The sequence below is a fragment of the Eublepharis macularius genome, chromosome 4 (assembly GCF_028583425.1).
Source record: "Eublepharis macularius isolate TG4126 chromosome 4, MPM_Emac_v1.0, whole genome shotgun sequence".
In the NCBI taxonomy this organism is placed as follows: domain Eukaryota; kingdom Metazoa; phylum Chordata; class Lepidosauria; order Squamata; family Eublepharidae; genus Eublepharis; species Eublepharis macularius.
Genome location: NC_072793.1, coordinates 188,178,776 through 188,193,706, shown reverse-complemented (window position 1 = coordinate 188,193,706; position 14,931 = coordinate 188,178,776). Strand labels below are relative to the sequence as shown.

The window sequence follows — 14,931 nt, the reverse complement described above, 5'->3', positions numbered from 1 at the left end:
GATGAAGGGTCTTGGGGTGGGGTGGGGGGGCTCAAGAAGGCAGGCGGCTGAAACTTGGCAAGTCAGCCCCGCTTGGCCAACAGGTGCCAGGGGGAGGGACCTGAAGGGGCTGGCCAGGGACGCCTTCCACCCTCCCTCCCAGCCGGAGCCTCCTTTGCTCGGGGCAGCCTACCTGCCTGCAGAGCAGGCCGTGCTTCCCTTCGGCCGCCGGCAGAGCAGGAGCGTCGCCAAGGATGCAGCGGAGTGGGAAGGCGCTCAGTTGGGGTGGGTGGGGGGGGACCTGCAGGAGGCGCTGGCGCTCCGGAGAGGGGGCCGAGGAGGTCCAGGGCAGCACAGCGGGGGGGGGGGGGCCCTGGGCGCTGCTTCGGCCCACCGGCGGCCCTCTGGCTCGGATTTGGGGCACTGGCCACGGGCCCAGCTCCGGTGGGCTGCTTCGGCTCCACAAGCCCTCCAAGGCTCCAAGCTCGGGCGGGGCAAGCCGGGCAGGGCCGCCTCAGTCGTGGCCCCCGAGCCCCGGCCTTCTCCAGGCGCACGGCCACTGGACGCCCCGTCGATGAAAGTCCCCCGCACCCTCTGCCAAAGCCTTTGCCAGCCACGGGCTCAGGGGTCCGGGACAGCCAGGAACCCCGCCTCGCAGGCACCCCATCGTTGGCCGTGGAGGGCGCGGCCGGCCAGAGGCACAGCGGGTGCATCACGGCAGTGGACGCACTGTCCAGGGAGGGGGACGAAGGGAGCCGCCTGCCCGCGATGAACGGAGTCTGGAGAGCATGGGCCGCGGACGCAGCGGAACCGAAGGGGGCCTCTGGCCGGCACGACTCAGCGCAGAGGCAGCCCGGAGCCCCCGGATTGGCCTCTGGCCCAGCCCCCCCCCCTGCACTGGAAGTTCCAGTTGCCCGTGGCAGGGCAAACGGCCTCCTCTTCCCGGCTGGACCTGTAGTGCCAAATGCGAAAGGAACGGGAACTGTGGCTGGAAGGACCAGGCTACGGGGTCTTTCTCTGCCCTTCGACATGTCTTACTTTATTGAAAGTAAGGGCGGCAAACCCCCTCTGCTGGTCTGCCTTGGAAACCCCACCAGAGGCTGCCGTGTCCGCTACAGCTCGGCGGCACTCTCCCATCACCAACAGGTCTAGGACCGTCTCTCATCGCCTCGATTGGACTCCGTTCTTCAGCTTCCCTTCCTGAAAACTGTAGCTGTGGCCGAGGCACAGGCCCCACGCTTGCCACCATAAACGAGATGCAAAGGATTACAGTTTTAAACATGCTTGCTGTTTGTCTTGATGCTTTTAGCGACCCGCTCTGCCGTTTCTTTTGCCGGGCCAGGTGCTCCCTTCTGTTCCGTTCATCAGGGCAGACCTTCCCATTTTTATGAGGCTTTTTATGACTTCCTTGATTTGGGTGGTTAACCATGCAGGCATCCTTTTAGGCTTGGCAGTATCTTTCCTAACCTGGGGGATGCATTACCTGTGCTTCAATTAGCCTAGTTTGAAATGGCTTCCCAATAGGCACAGTGTGCCTTTAAGGCGGCTAGTTGACATGGGCAGAGAAGTTACGGAGCAGCACCTTGCCACCAATCCCCTGGGCCAGGTGCCGTGCATCCGAGAGCGCTTCAAGAACTTTTGAAAGAGCCTGCCAGGCCCCTTGCCGATCATCTTCCGGGCCTCTTGGAGGACCGGAGGAGGGCAAATGGCATCTCATCCGTCAAGAAAGGGGGAAAGGAGGATCCTGGGAACTACAGGCCAGTCAGCCTTGGCCTCTGTCCCAGGGAAGATACTGGAGCAGAGATGAAAGATTCCACCTGCAAGCATCTGGCGGACCACCTGGTGAGATGGGGAAGTCAGCACAGGTTTGTCCGCAACAGGTCCTGCCAGACCAACCTCATCTCCTCCTATGATCGGTTTACTGGATCTTTGGCTGTCTCCTAGGGGAGGGGGAAGGAGCTGTTCGTGTTGGCAGCAGAGGATAGGACTGGAAACAATGGGTTTAGACTACAGGAAGAAAGGTACTGGCTGGACACTTTCCAAGTTTTTAAGAATTACTCTTCTCGCCCCCCCCCCCACTTCTGCCGCGCATTTGGGCTTCTGCTGTATGTGGCTCTTCCTTCTATGGCAGCCATTTTGTCGTTGTGCCCACCGTCCTGTGTCAGAATTCCCATGAAGCCCGCGGGCTCAATAAGGCTGGGGACCCTCTGCTGCAGTGCCCCATTCTCGTGTTTCCCATTCAGTTTCCTTTTAACTATTTCTCCCATTTTTGGTAAAGTTTCCTCTTTTGAAATCCAGTGTCACTTGTTTGGACTTTACAGGGGTATTTTTCCATTGACATGAATGGTGTCCCCGTTCCCTCCCAGCTGGTGCAACAGCCTGGACATCTCTCACCAGGACTTGAGTCCCTCTTGGAACCAAGCCCACGATCGCTGCCCCTCTGGGTGGCTCTGGGAGGGGCCAGCTGTTCCACTGCATCCGTCTTTCAGGACCTCTGGGAATCGCATCCGATTCCAGCATGTTGACCCACAGAGAACAGGAGAACCACGTGAGCCACACGGGTGTCCCACTGGGGGTGAAGGACAGGGTCTGACTTGGCCATGAATCTGATTCTTGCATGTGGTTTTCCAGGAAAAAGTTACTGCTCTTACTTCCACCCGTGCCACTGCCATTCCTTTAGCAGGAGGCAGAGCGACTGAGTCAAATGCTCAGACTCCGGCAAGTGGCGCGTGCCAGGGCAGGTTCCTTGTCCGTAAGTAAATAAATGGTGGCTGGAGACCAGCTGCTGGAGGAAAACTTCCTCCAAGCCCAGAGGGGCGGATATTCTGAAATGAGAACAACTATAATCTGATGAAAAACGTGGCTAGCCAGTTCCTTAGTTAGAAAATTCATAGAAAGATACAAGTGGAGGGCAGTAGGGTGTCAAACATACCAATAAATATTTATAGATAATCACTTTTTTTTTTTAAAAAAAGGCCCAAACCAGATTCAGTTACAAAAACTCAAACTCAACGACGCCACAGAAAGGAAGGAATAGAAGGGCTAGACAGAGTGGGGAGGGGGATCTGCCCAGGCAGCAGGATCAACACTGAAACGGCCCCAGCTGCACTCCAGGTCTACTTGCAAGCTAGACGTTTCCCCTGCCCAGACAGTGGGACCTCAGCCTCACAGAGGAACGGCGGGAAGGGGTGCCCAGTCACAGAGGCCAAGGTGAAGCTGCCGACAGAGCCCCCCTCCCCAGGGAAAGCACCACGGGAGGCACAGAAGGTGGGAAGCGGCCTTCCTTCGAGTCAGGCCCTGGGGTCTCAGGTGGAGAAAGCTCTTGAACCCGAGACCTTCTGCAGGCCAAGCAGGTGCTCTGCCACGGCCCCTCCCCAAGGGAAGATGGCTGCCAGAAAGCAGCAACCCCCCCCCACCCATTCTCCTTCACTCCCGCCCACTCAGGGCAGCCCAGGCCAAGGCCGCTCACTACAGGCACAGCTCCAATGCCGCGGGGACAGAAGGGCAGCTGCAACCAGAATGGCTCCCACACCTTGACAGCACACGGAAGGGAGGGAGTGTTTAGTGTTGCGTGCCCCCACTCGAGAGATGCCCCCTCCCCCCCCCAAACACACAGACATTGACTAAGAACAGGAGGAGTGGAGGAGCCCAGTGGCATAGCGCGGCCCTTGGGGCTCCAGCCTGGGGAACAAGGAGAGTCACCTGGCCTCCCTCCCCCCCCCCCCCGGCCAATGGGTGAATGCTGCCCAATGGTCCAGTACAAGGCCAGTGCATGATGTGAGGGGAGGGCAAGCCTCACAGGAGCTGCTGCATAGGGGGGGAAGGGAGCAAGTCTGCTAGAAAAGGGTGCCCCCCCCACCTCAGCCTGCACTGCCCCCCTCCCAGCAAGAGCACCACACAAGCCTTCTGGCGGAAAGGGCCAAGGGGGCTCACACAGGTACACGGACCACCCAGTCCACTTCAGCAGACCTCTCCTCAAGGGGGAGCAGTCCGGGCCATTCTGGACCCCTCCCCAGGCCCCCTCCTGTTACATCTTGCTGCTCCCCGCAAAGGCCAGTTCGCCACGTGGGGACCTCCCGGGGGCCCATTCAGGGTCCCCGCTGCCGGGGGAGGGGGAGGCCTCCTTCTTGACAGCCCCAGAAGATGCTGGTGCACCCGCCCCTCCCCCCGCCCCCAGGCGGTGGCGCCGCTCACAGTGGCCCTTGTGGCGCATGAAACTGTCACGCCACATGAACTTCTTGGCGCACACGTCGCACTCGTAGGGCTTGAGGCCCGTGTGGGTCTTCATGTGCTCCGTGAGGTGATGCTTCATCTTGAACTTCTTGTTGCAGACGGGGCAGTCGAAGGGGCGCAAGTTGAGGTGCATGTTGACGTGCCGGTCCCGCATGCTCTTGTGAGAGAAAGCCTTCCCGCAGTGGCACATGAAAATTTTGTTGCCGTCTCCCGAGCTGGCCGCCAGCTGCACTGCCCCGTGCTCCACAGGAGCCTGTGGGGGGAACACCAGGATCTGGTTGCCTTGCATGTCCATGGGCATCAGGGGCCGCTGGGGGAAGGGGCCCGGGAGCGGAGAGGAGTCGTCCAGGCCCTCGTAGGGCGAGGGGAAGTCCTCCGACGACTCGCAGAAGTTCACCTGCTCCTCCAGTTTGCTGCCGCCCCCGCCGCCGCCTGCAGGGTTGGTCAAGGTGCGCACGTCGCTGATGCTGAGGGCTGCCTCGGGGGCCGGCGGGCCGGCCACTTCCACGGGGTCCTCGTCCTCCTCGCAGGTCAGCACCAGGTCCTCCTGCGAGCGCTCCTTCTTGATGAAGACCCACTGCTTCTGGGGCATGATGCTGGGCCGCACGTAGGCCGGCCGGCGCGGCTCGCAGCCGCCGGGCTCCCCGCCGTCGCTGGCGTCGTCGTCGGTCTCCAGGATGAACTTGCTGCCCCCGGCGAAGGGGTCGGGGTCGGGGCCGCGGGAGGGGCCCTTCTCGGCCGGGAAGAGGAGGCCCTCCTCGTCGTGCTCCTCGCCGGCCAGCGCGCCGCCGCGGGGCGCGTACTTGCCCTGCTCGGGGCCCTCGCCGGCGTCGCGGGGGCTGAAGTAGTTGCTGCTGCTGGGCGACTGGTTGTCGCTGGTGCGGCTGGAGTGGGCGCGGGCGGAGGTGGCGGCGGCGGCGGCGGGGGGCCCCCCCAGCAGGGCGCCGCGGCGCTCCTTGAGCAGCTCGGTGCACTTGTCCACGATGTGCCACATCTGCAGGACGCTGCCCACCGTCAGGTAGTTGACGATCTCGTCGGCGGCCATGCTGAGCGTGCCGGTGTAGGCCGAGGCCAGCACCATCTCGAAGGCCACCGGGTCCATCACGCCGGGCAGCACGATGGCCGTCATGTTCTTGAGCAGCACCTGGTCGTGGAAGTAGGGCGAGCAGGCGGCCAGCACGGCCCGGTGCGCGCGGAAGACGCGGCCCTGCACGTGCACCGACACGTCGCACAGCTTGCCCTCCAGCCGCTGCCGGTTCAGGCTCTCCAGCAGCGCGCCCGCCGTCTCCGGGAAGCACACGCGCACCAGCCCGCCCGACGGCGCCGACGACGGCGCCGCCTCCATGGCGCCTCCGCCGTCCCGGGCCCGGCCGCGCAAGGCGGCGCCCTCGGGGCAGAGCCCGCCGCCGCCGCCGCCTCCCCTCGCCCCGGGCGAGGGCGCCCCTGAGCGCGAGCAGAGGCCCGCGGGCCGGAGGGGAGAGCGGCCGCCCAGGCCCGGCAGGGGCGCTCTGCACGCGCCCAGAGGCCCCCCGGCGGCCGCGGCCTTCCTCCTGCCCGGCCCGCCGCCCTCCTCTTCCTCCCCCGCCCGGGACGGGCCGCGAATTAAAGGCGCCGCCTCGCCTTTAAGCCGCCCGCGCCTTTCTCGTCCTCCGACGCGCCGGGCAAGAGGCCGGGCCTCAGCGGCCCCGGACGCGCATGCGCAGCCAGCCCCGCCCCTTCAGGGCGGCAAGAAAGCGGCTTCCGACGCCGAGCCCCGAGCCGGCGCATGCGCACAGGCCCCCTCCCGTCGTCTTTGCCCTCCGCGCAGCTGTCCGTCCAGGGACCCGCCACCCCACCCCTCGGGCTAGTCGGGGCTGCTCCGGCCGGGCATCGATGAAGTGGGTAAAGGGGGGTGGGGGGGCTGTCTCTCCAAGCCCCCTTCCCCTCCCCCCGGAGCTCCACTCCCCGGGGGTCTTCTGAGCCTCCTCTCCGCCCCAGTGGCCGGGAGGGGCCCGGCAGCCCCATCAGCTGCCCCCGAGAACCCGGCTTGCAGCCCCCAGCGGACACTTTGCCCGTTCCCTGCAGGGGAGGGGAAGGGACTCTGGCCCCTTCTTCGGTCCTGCCCAAGGGGCACCAATAGGAGCGTGTAGGCGCGTGGGGGCGGGGCGGGGCAACTCTTAGCACTCTGCCCCCCCCCGGCCCCCATTCCCCTCCTAGGCAGGCCGCCCCAAAGCGGAGCTCCCCTCCTCTCCTCGGCCGCTTCCTTCGAGCGGGGCGGCTCAGTCGGTCTGCTCTCTTCCGGTCGGAGCGCCCTCCTCTTCAGCAGGGCTCGCGGGTGCCTTTCTTTCCTGAAACCCATTTTCCTCCCCAGTGGAGACCCCAAGCAGCTGACACCATTTCTCCCTCCTCGGTTTTATCCTCACAACAACCCTGTCAGGTAGGCTAGGCGAAGAGAGAGTGACTCGCCCAAGATCACCAAGTGAGCCCCCCCCCCGTGACGGAGTGGGGATTCGACCCCAGCTCTCCCAGACGGTAGTCAACACTCTTAACCATTACAGCACACTGCTTCTAGAGTCTGAGGATGTCGCCTGCCGCCATTTCTACCCGAGGACCACCCTGGGGCACTTTGGGTCACACCCAGACCATCATCTCAAAGCTAGACTCTGCCGAAGCATCGCACTTGGGTCTCCCCTTGGAGACTTCCTCTGCTGGGAAGCAGGAAAAGCGCAGCCGCAGAGGCGCTTCCAGGAAGGAGGCCTTTGCGTCCCTCAGGAGGAACCAGTGTATGTGACACCCAGAACGGGGGCGGGGGGGGGGGGAGGCTGGGCCGCAGTGTGGAGCCCCCCCCCACACCCAGGGCTGGCTGGGCAAGTTCTGGCCCTCAAAGCCAAGCCCAAGAAGGGTCCACACAGCTGATGCCGCCCCCCCCCGCTCGCTCCCCACCGGCCCCCCGGAAGGGTCGGGGGCAGCCTGAATCCTCCTGCCTGGGCCACCCGCCTCCCCGAGGCCTGGCGCAAAGGGAGAGGCCTGCCGCCCTCCAGCCCCAAGGCAGAGGGGCCTGGCCGGGCGGAGCAGATCCCCGCTGGGCGCTCCCTGCAGGGGGAAGGCAGGCGGCAGAGCAGCAGCCCCTGGGGCAGCGGTCCCGGCAGGCTGGCAGCCGGTATCCTGGGGCTAACGGGAGCGGGAGGCGCTCCGGGCGGCAGGTGGGGAAGGCCCTGCAGAGCCCAGCCGGCCAGAGCTGCCACTGGTCAGGCCGGGCAGGAGGCAGCCCACGGGGGGCTTCTTTGGCTGATGTGTGTGTGTGGGGGGGGCAGCCTTTAGGGGGGCCCAGCTGTGTGGGGGCGGGGGGAGATGAGCAGCACAGGAAGCTGCTGGCAATTTGGGGTCTATTCATAAGGCTCCGAGGAAGAGTCCAGGAGAGGCGGGCTTGTGCCTCTTTGGGGGTCCAGAGCAGCCCCTGGAAATGAGCGCGGGGCTGGAGGGGCTGTCGCAAGCCACTCCTGCGCAGAGCCCCGAGGGAATGCAGCTCCACCCGGGATGCTCACAAGAGAGCAAGCGAGGCAGAGGAGGCCTCCGGAATCCGGCTCACCTTCGCTTTCTTCCCTGGCCTTGGGCCGGGCCGGCAGCTCCTGGCTCCAGTGGCCGGGAGTTCCCTCGGGCTATCTGCCGCTTTCGGCTGCTTTCTGGGGCTCTTCCACCCGGCAACAGACAGGTCAGCACCTGGGCGTTTCCTCATTGGCTGCCTCGGCCATTCCTGTAACATTCTTTCAAGTATGACTTTTTGGATTCGGGATGCATCCCCCATAAGATGTACTTGTGTTGACTGATTAGTCAGTAAATTTACATACCGAAAGGAAGGGACAACCAGTCCAAACAGACCCGATTTCTTCGATTCCTCTCGTATCACAGACAAGAAATTTCAAAACAATGTACACTTAAAGAATCCCATGAAGGCGGAGGCCCTTTACCTGGATGTTACGACCCCTTTCTTTCTCTTGGGTAGAATTTGCCTTTAATCTGTCTCTTACACCCTCTTGGTAAATTGCTGCCACCAGGAATATTATATTCCAAGATATTTTATTTAAATGTCCCCTTTAGGCTTTTTCGTGGTACTATCGTCATAGATCCAGAAGAGTTAGCCATGTTAGTCTGTAGTAGCGAAATAGTCCAGTAGCACTTTTAAGACTAACCAACTTTACTGTAGCATAAGCTTTCGATAACCACAGATCTCTTCATCTGATGCATGGAGGGTATGAAGAAACAGTTTCTTCATACCCTCCATGCATCTGACGAAGAGAACTGTGGTTGGTTGTTGTGGGTTTTCCGGGCTGTATTGCCATGGTCTTGGCATTGTAGTTCCTGACGTTTCGCCAGCAGCTGTGGCTGGCATCTTCAGAGGTGTAGCACCAAAAGTTGTAGCACAGAGGTGTAGCACACTGTGACACTGAGAGATCTCTGTCTTTTGGTGCTACACCTCTGAAGATGCCAGCCACAGCTGCTGGCGAAACGCCAGGAACTACAATGCCAAGACCACGGCAATACAGCCCGGAAAACCCACAACAACCATCGTTCTCCGGCCATGAAAGCCTTCGACAATGCTATCGGACTGTTTTCTATCGTGGTACTATGTGGCCCTGAGGATAGGAATGGGATATAGGAATTACAAGAGACTCTGGAATATAAAAAAGCCAAAGTAAACTTTTATTTTTATAAGAAGCATATCGGTTTCATATTATTTCTAAAACTTGATGGTTTCAAAAGAATAGTTCTCAATTCTTAAAGTTACTTTACTTAAACCCAGTCACATAGATCTCCTCTCAGGCTTCACACACAGTTTGCCTGCTTTTTAATATTAATTTCTCTCTCTGTTACAAGTAAGACCTTTTCTCAGGCGCCCACACAGTTTGCCTGCTTTCCCCTGACTGAATGTTCTTTCACAAACACACAGTTCCGGCTTCCCCACAGGTTATATTTCTCTCAGGCAACGTAAAAAAGCTCAGGCTGCACACACAGCTTGCTTGTTTTCTCCTGGCTGAATATTTTCTCTCAGAACTGCTTTAAAATGCTCAGGCTGCCCACAGCCGGCCTCTCTTGCCCTGACTGAATCTTTTCTCTCCACTCTCAGTCTAAAACTGCCTTCACTCCGCCCACCCTCTCAGTCATCAGCCAATCATCTCCCTCACTCAGCCCTCTCTTTCACCCCCCCCCCCCCCGCTGCCACTCTTCATCTAAACCACACCAAGCATTTAAGGACACACACGCACGCATTTACTTAAAATCATTACGCTGGGCCGTGAGCTGACAGGTTCTGAGATTCGACTTCCAATCCTTGGTGGGACGCTGCTGGCGCCTGTACCAGTGGTGAGGAGTATGGGCGTGGTCCTGGATGTCTCCTTGTCAACAGAAGTCCAAGTCACAGCAGTCACCAAATCTGCGTTCTTCCAACTTGCACCTTACCTCTCAGCCCATGACCTAGCTACGGTGATCCAGGCAACGGTCACCTCTAGGTTGGACTGCTGCAACTCGCTCTATGCTGGGCTACCCTTGGGCTTGATCCAACTGGTCCAGAATGCATCTTGACCAGGACCCCATTCCAGTCACATATAACACGGGGTTTGTGCCACCTGCCCTGGCTTCCAGTGGAATTCCAGATCAGGTTCAAGGTTTGGGTCTTAACCTTTAAGGCCCTTAGCAGACTGGGGCCAGCATATCTGTGGGACTGCCTGTGGGACCCACGTTCCCCACAGGCTGCTCTGTTCGGCAGACAAACGCCTACTGGTGGTCCCTGACCCCAAGGAGGTTCACCTTGCCTCCACCGGGGCCAGGGCTTTTTCGGCCTGAGCACCAACCTGGTGGCGCTCTCTGCCAGTGGAAACCTGGGCCCAGTCAGATTTATCATCTTTCCACCAGGCCTGCAAGACAGAGATGTTCCACCAACTATACGGTGGTTGAGGTGGGCAAGCCACCAAACCGGCCTCCTGCCATAGAGGTGGCATGTGTCCCCCAAATTCTGTATTCATCTGGTAGCTGGCCATGCTGCCACATGGATTTGTTAATATCTGACAAGTTGTGCGATATGCACATGGCTGTTTTAGTGAATTGTTTTACTGATTGATGTTATGTATGAATCCATGTTTTTATTATATTTATCTTATTATTGTGATCCACTCTGAGCCCGCTTGGGGGAGAGTGGAATATAACTAACTAAATAACTAACTAACAAGAGGCCTGGGTCCAGCAGCACCCCAGGCTACGGACCAGTTTCTTCAAGGAAAGTGCGACCCCTTCCAGAAAAGGAGAGATCCCACTTCCTGGGTCAGACCTCCCCCGATGAAGGTGGTTCAGAAGTGCCCCATCAGTAAGTGGACCGATAATTATGCACGCCTCGCGGACAGACAATGTCTGCTGGGGGCGCTTGGGACGGACCTGCTTTGCTGTGCCCCCTTCAAGAGGTGGGATGGGTGGGGTTTGGCCTCCGTGCTCCATGCCCTGCTCACATCCGGGTTGGATCAACAGGCCCCCCGTCTTTCTCTCCCGTCAGCCGAGCTCCACTCACCAGAGGGGCAGGAGGGAGCGCTCTCTCCCACTGCCCCATACAGCCTCCTATTGCTCCATGCAGGTCCCAAGACTCCCCGAATAAACTTTCCTGGGGTGGGAAATGGCTGCTGAGGAAGGGAATAAAACATGTTCGGATTAAATGTCATTTCATTATGGAAGTATGAAAGATCAGACTCTGTCACCCTTTTGCTCAGCTGGGGCACAAAGACACCCCTAACTCACTGGAACTAGGCTGCCTCCAAACCCTCCTGGCAAAGTGCCCCATCCCACAGCCAGAACTCCTGCCTCCCCCCTCCTCCTTCCTTTGCCATGAGCCCCCATTTGGAAGCCGGCTGGACGCTGCTGCGGCTGCTCTCGGGTTTCGCTTCCCCACGCGCCAGGCTAAACTCAGCACTTGGGGAAATGAAAGAGAGAAACTGGCCCTGATCCAGAAGACAGTGGTCCCCATACAGCGAAGCAGAACTTCCCTCTAAATCCTCTTGGGTGTTAGGGTTACCAGCTCCAAGTACCTGGAGAAATACCTGGAGAATTGGGGCTGGGAATGGCAGAGTTTGGGGAGGGGACTCCAGTGGGGTAGAATGCCATAGACTCCACCCTCCAAAGCAGTGGTCTGTGGTCTGGATATCAGTTGTAGTTTATTCTTATTTGTGTTATTTATATTCCACCTTTCTCACTGAGACTCAAGGTGGATTACATAGTGTGAGATTAGTACAATTAGTGGCAAGGACAAGGGCAGGCATTTCCATACAGTGTCAAGAACATTTCCATAAACAATGAGTGGAGATCGAACCAACATATTGCTGATTTGCAACCCAACCATTTCAAAACTGCTGCGGCCACTCAGGAAGCCGCTGAGTAGGAACAGGGAATGCGGAGGCTGTGGGAGAAGCCTAGAGCCAAAGGATGTGAGCTCAGGCCCCTGGGCAGGATGCGGCCCTGGCACGACTGCCCTCCTCTCTACGTTTCTGGGCTGCCCTTCAGACCACAGCAAAGAGCTTACAGAAGACAAACGGAGACCAAATGTGGCTTAGTTACAGAGGCAATGAAAGCCCTCCCCCTCCCTGACCCGGTGCCCCATGCGAGTCTTGCCTCTCCCATGAACTCACCTACCAGAGGCAAGGAGCCACCCCGTCTCGATCTCAGCCCTGTCCCATCTTCAACAGGGGGAGATATTCCCCTACCTTAGAAGTCTGCTGTCAGAATTATTAGACTATACATGGGAAGCTCTGTATGAATCGGCGCTCAGTGCAGGACTCTTTTTGCCCAGGGCGATACCATGCTCAAAAAAGCCTGTAAAAACAATAGGAAAAAACCCAGGAAAAGCAGTCAGGGAGGAATTCCGCTTTGGGGGGTCCTGAGCGAGACAAGGCCTCTCTGGAGTGCTCTTCCAGAGAGGACGGCAAGGCTCCGGTGCCACCCTGTGCCCGGCCTGTCCTTGCCTTTGAGCAAGCCTTGGGGTAGAGGGCTCTGGCAATAATGCCAGGCTGCACCTCAGAGGGACTAGCTGCATGATGCCCCTTCCTCTCAGGCTCTAGAGGAGACCCTGGCAGGGGAAGGACCAGGTTCACAGCCGCACATACTCAAAGAGGCCCCCCTGGGCTTGCTGTTGCGGATTCATGCGAGAAAGCAGCACAAATAAGGAGTCTCTCATGCACAAACCGTGCAGCCTGCTCACCGTATTGGAGAGTCTCTGTCCAAGTAATACATGTTGTTATTTTTACTCCAGAGTTCAATTTTGACCTTCGACTTTTAGTTTTTTCCTACCTCTCAGATGGCGAAAATTAAGGATCCGTGTGCTACGGTAGCAGAGGATGCAGCGGTTTGCAACCCTTTCTCAAGGACTGAGTGTGAGTGTGTGTGTGTGTGTGTGTGTTATGTGCCAACAAGTCACCTCCCACCTATGGAGACCCTCTGAATGAAAGACCTCCAAAGCGCCCTAACCCTAACCCTACCAGTAACAGACTTCCTCAGATCCCGCAAACGGGAGGATTGAGTCCACTGGCAGATTTCCTTCTGGAGAATGAAGCCTTTGGTGTATTCCCTTCTCCTGCCCCCGCCCCCGCCCCCCTTCGTGCTGACCACCTGCCCAGCCTCGGCTTCCCCGTAGCTGTAGCGGCGGAAGGTCTCCACCGAGGCCCCAGGTGTTCCCGGCAGTCCTTCCGGCTGCTCCAGCGCCGGGGGTCGGGCTTGCCCGGCTCTGCCCCGTGGCTGTTGAAGCAGGGCGGGGGGGGGGGGGGACTCCTTCCAGCCCTGGGCAGAAAGCGGGGGTGGGAGGCCGTGCCCCGGTCCCCTTGGAAGGCCAGGGGCTGCGGGGGAGCCGGGAGCCTTGCCCCTCCCCGCCTCTGCCCTCGAGCCCGGGGCTCCCCTGCGGAGAACGACTCCTGTCCCTCTTCCGAGCAGCCGCCGCCCCGCGCGGACCCCTTCCGGCAGCTGCCAGACTGCGGGATTCCCCGTGCAGAGAGAGGCTCGGCTCCGCTTGCAGGCCCCCCCCCTCCCCAAAGGGGTCCCGCGAGGGGGCGTGGCTGCGGTCACATCTGGCGCCTGCGGGCCGGCCTCCCCCCCGCCCCCCGCCCAATGCTGCGCCGCAGCGCCTTCGCTCGTCTGGACGGGGCCGCGGCGAGGACAAAATTCGGAAGGGCAGCGGCGGAGACGGGTTTGCAGTCAGTGAACGCAGCCAATCCGCACCCGCAGCGCCTCCAGCGGGGCTTGGCCGCCGGGCCCCACGGAAGACCCCCTCCCGGGCCCCGATGGAAACTTCCGTCTGGTCCCTGCAGGGGAGGGACGGGGACTCCGGGCCCAAAGGAGCACCAATGAGAATTCCCCCTGAGGCAGCGTCGTCCGTCTCCGGGCAGAAGCGGCAGCACACGCTCGCCTTCGGGAAGCGGGTTAAGAGAAGGCGGAGGGGGGCGTGGGGTGTGCGGTGTGTGCGCACTTACGTGTTTGTGCAGGGGGTGCATTGAGACTTCGCCTCCCCCACCCCACCCGTCCCCCTGTCTGGGGCAGGGCTCTACCTCCCTTCCTCTCTTGGGATTTCAGGGGATTTCAGCACCGAGACCCCCCACCCAGCTATCTTTATTTATGTAGGTACATGCCCCATTTTTCTCCCCAGTGGAGACCCCAAGCAGCTGACACCATTTCTCCCTCCTCGGTTTTATCCTCACAACAACCCTGTCAGGTAGGCTAGGCGAAGAGAGAGTGACTCGCCCAAGATCACCAAGTGAGCCCCCCCCCCCGTGACGGAGTGGGGATTCGAACCCAGCTCTCCCAGACGGTAGTCAACACTCTTAACCATTACAGCACACTGCTTCTAGAGTCTGAGGATGTCGCCTGCCCCCATTTCTACCCAAGGACCACCCTGGGGCACTTTGGGTCAGACCCAGACCATCATCTCAAAGCTAGACTCTGCCGAAGCATCGCACTTGGGTCTCCCCTTGGAGACTTCCTCTGCTGGGAAGCAGGAAAAGCAAGCCGCAGAGGCGCTTCCAGGAAGGAGGCCTTTGCGTCCCTCAGGAGGAACCAGTGTATGTGACACCCAGAACGGGGGGCGAGAGGGGGGGCAGGCTGGGCCGCAGTGTGGAGCCCCCTCCCCCCCCCGGGCTGGCTGGGCAAGTTCTGGCCCTCAAAGCCAAGCCCAAGAAGGGTCCACACGGCTGATGCCGCCCCCCCCCCGCTCGCTCCCCACCGGCCCCCTGGAAGGGTCGGGGGCAGCCTGAATCCTCCTGCCTGGGCCACTCGCCTCCCCGAGGCCTGGCGCCCTCCAGCCCCAAGGCAGAGGGGCCTGGCCGGGCGGAGCAGATCCCCGCTGGGCGCTCCCTGCAGGGGGGGAGGGCAGGCGGCAGAGGGGCAGCCCCTGGGGCAGCGGTCCCGGCAGGCTGGCAGCCGGTATCCTAGGGCTAACGGGAGCGGGAGGCGCTCCGGGCGGCAGGTGGGGAAGGCCCTGCAGAGCCCAGCCGGCCAGAGCTGCCACTGGTCAGGCCGGGCAGGAAGCAGCCCACGGGGGGCTTCTTTGGCTGATGTGTGTGTGGGGGGGGGGAGCAGCCTTTAGGGGCCCCCAGCTGTGTGGGGGCGGGGGGAGATGAGCAGCACAGGAAGCTGCTGGCAATTTGGGGTCTATTCATAAGGCTCCGAGGAAGAGTCCAGGAGAGGCGGGCTTGTGCCTCTTTGGGGGTCCAGAGCAGCCCC

General features: G+C 60.5%; 1 protein-coding gene across 1 annotated transcript; it reads right to left on the bottom strand.

The window, feature by feature from the left end:
• Nucleotides 1–2,908: 2,908 nt before the first annotated feature.
• On the bottom strand, nt 2,909–5,817 carry ZBTB22 (zinc finger and BTB domain containing 22). The gene is given in 3 exon segments (XM_054977387.1): nt 2,909–4,518; nt 4,521–4,647; nt 4,649–5,817. Coding segments are annotated over 3 exon segments (1,548 nt in total). The 5' UTR covers nt 5,558–5,817; the 3' UTR covers nt 2,909–4,006.
• Between the last annotated feature and the right edge of the window lie 9,114 nt (nt 5,818–14,931).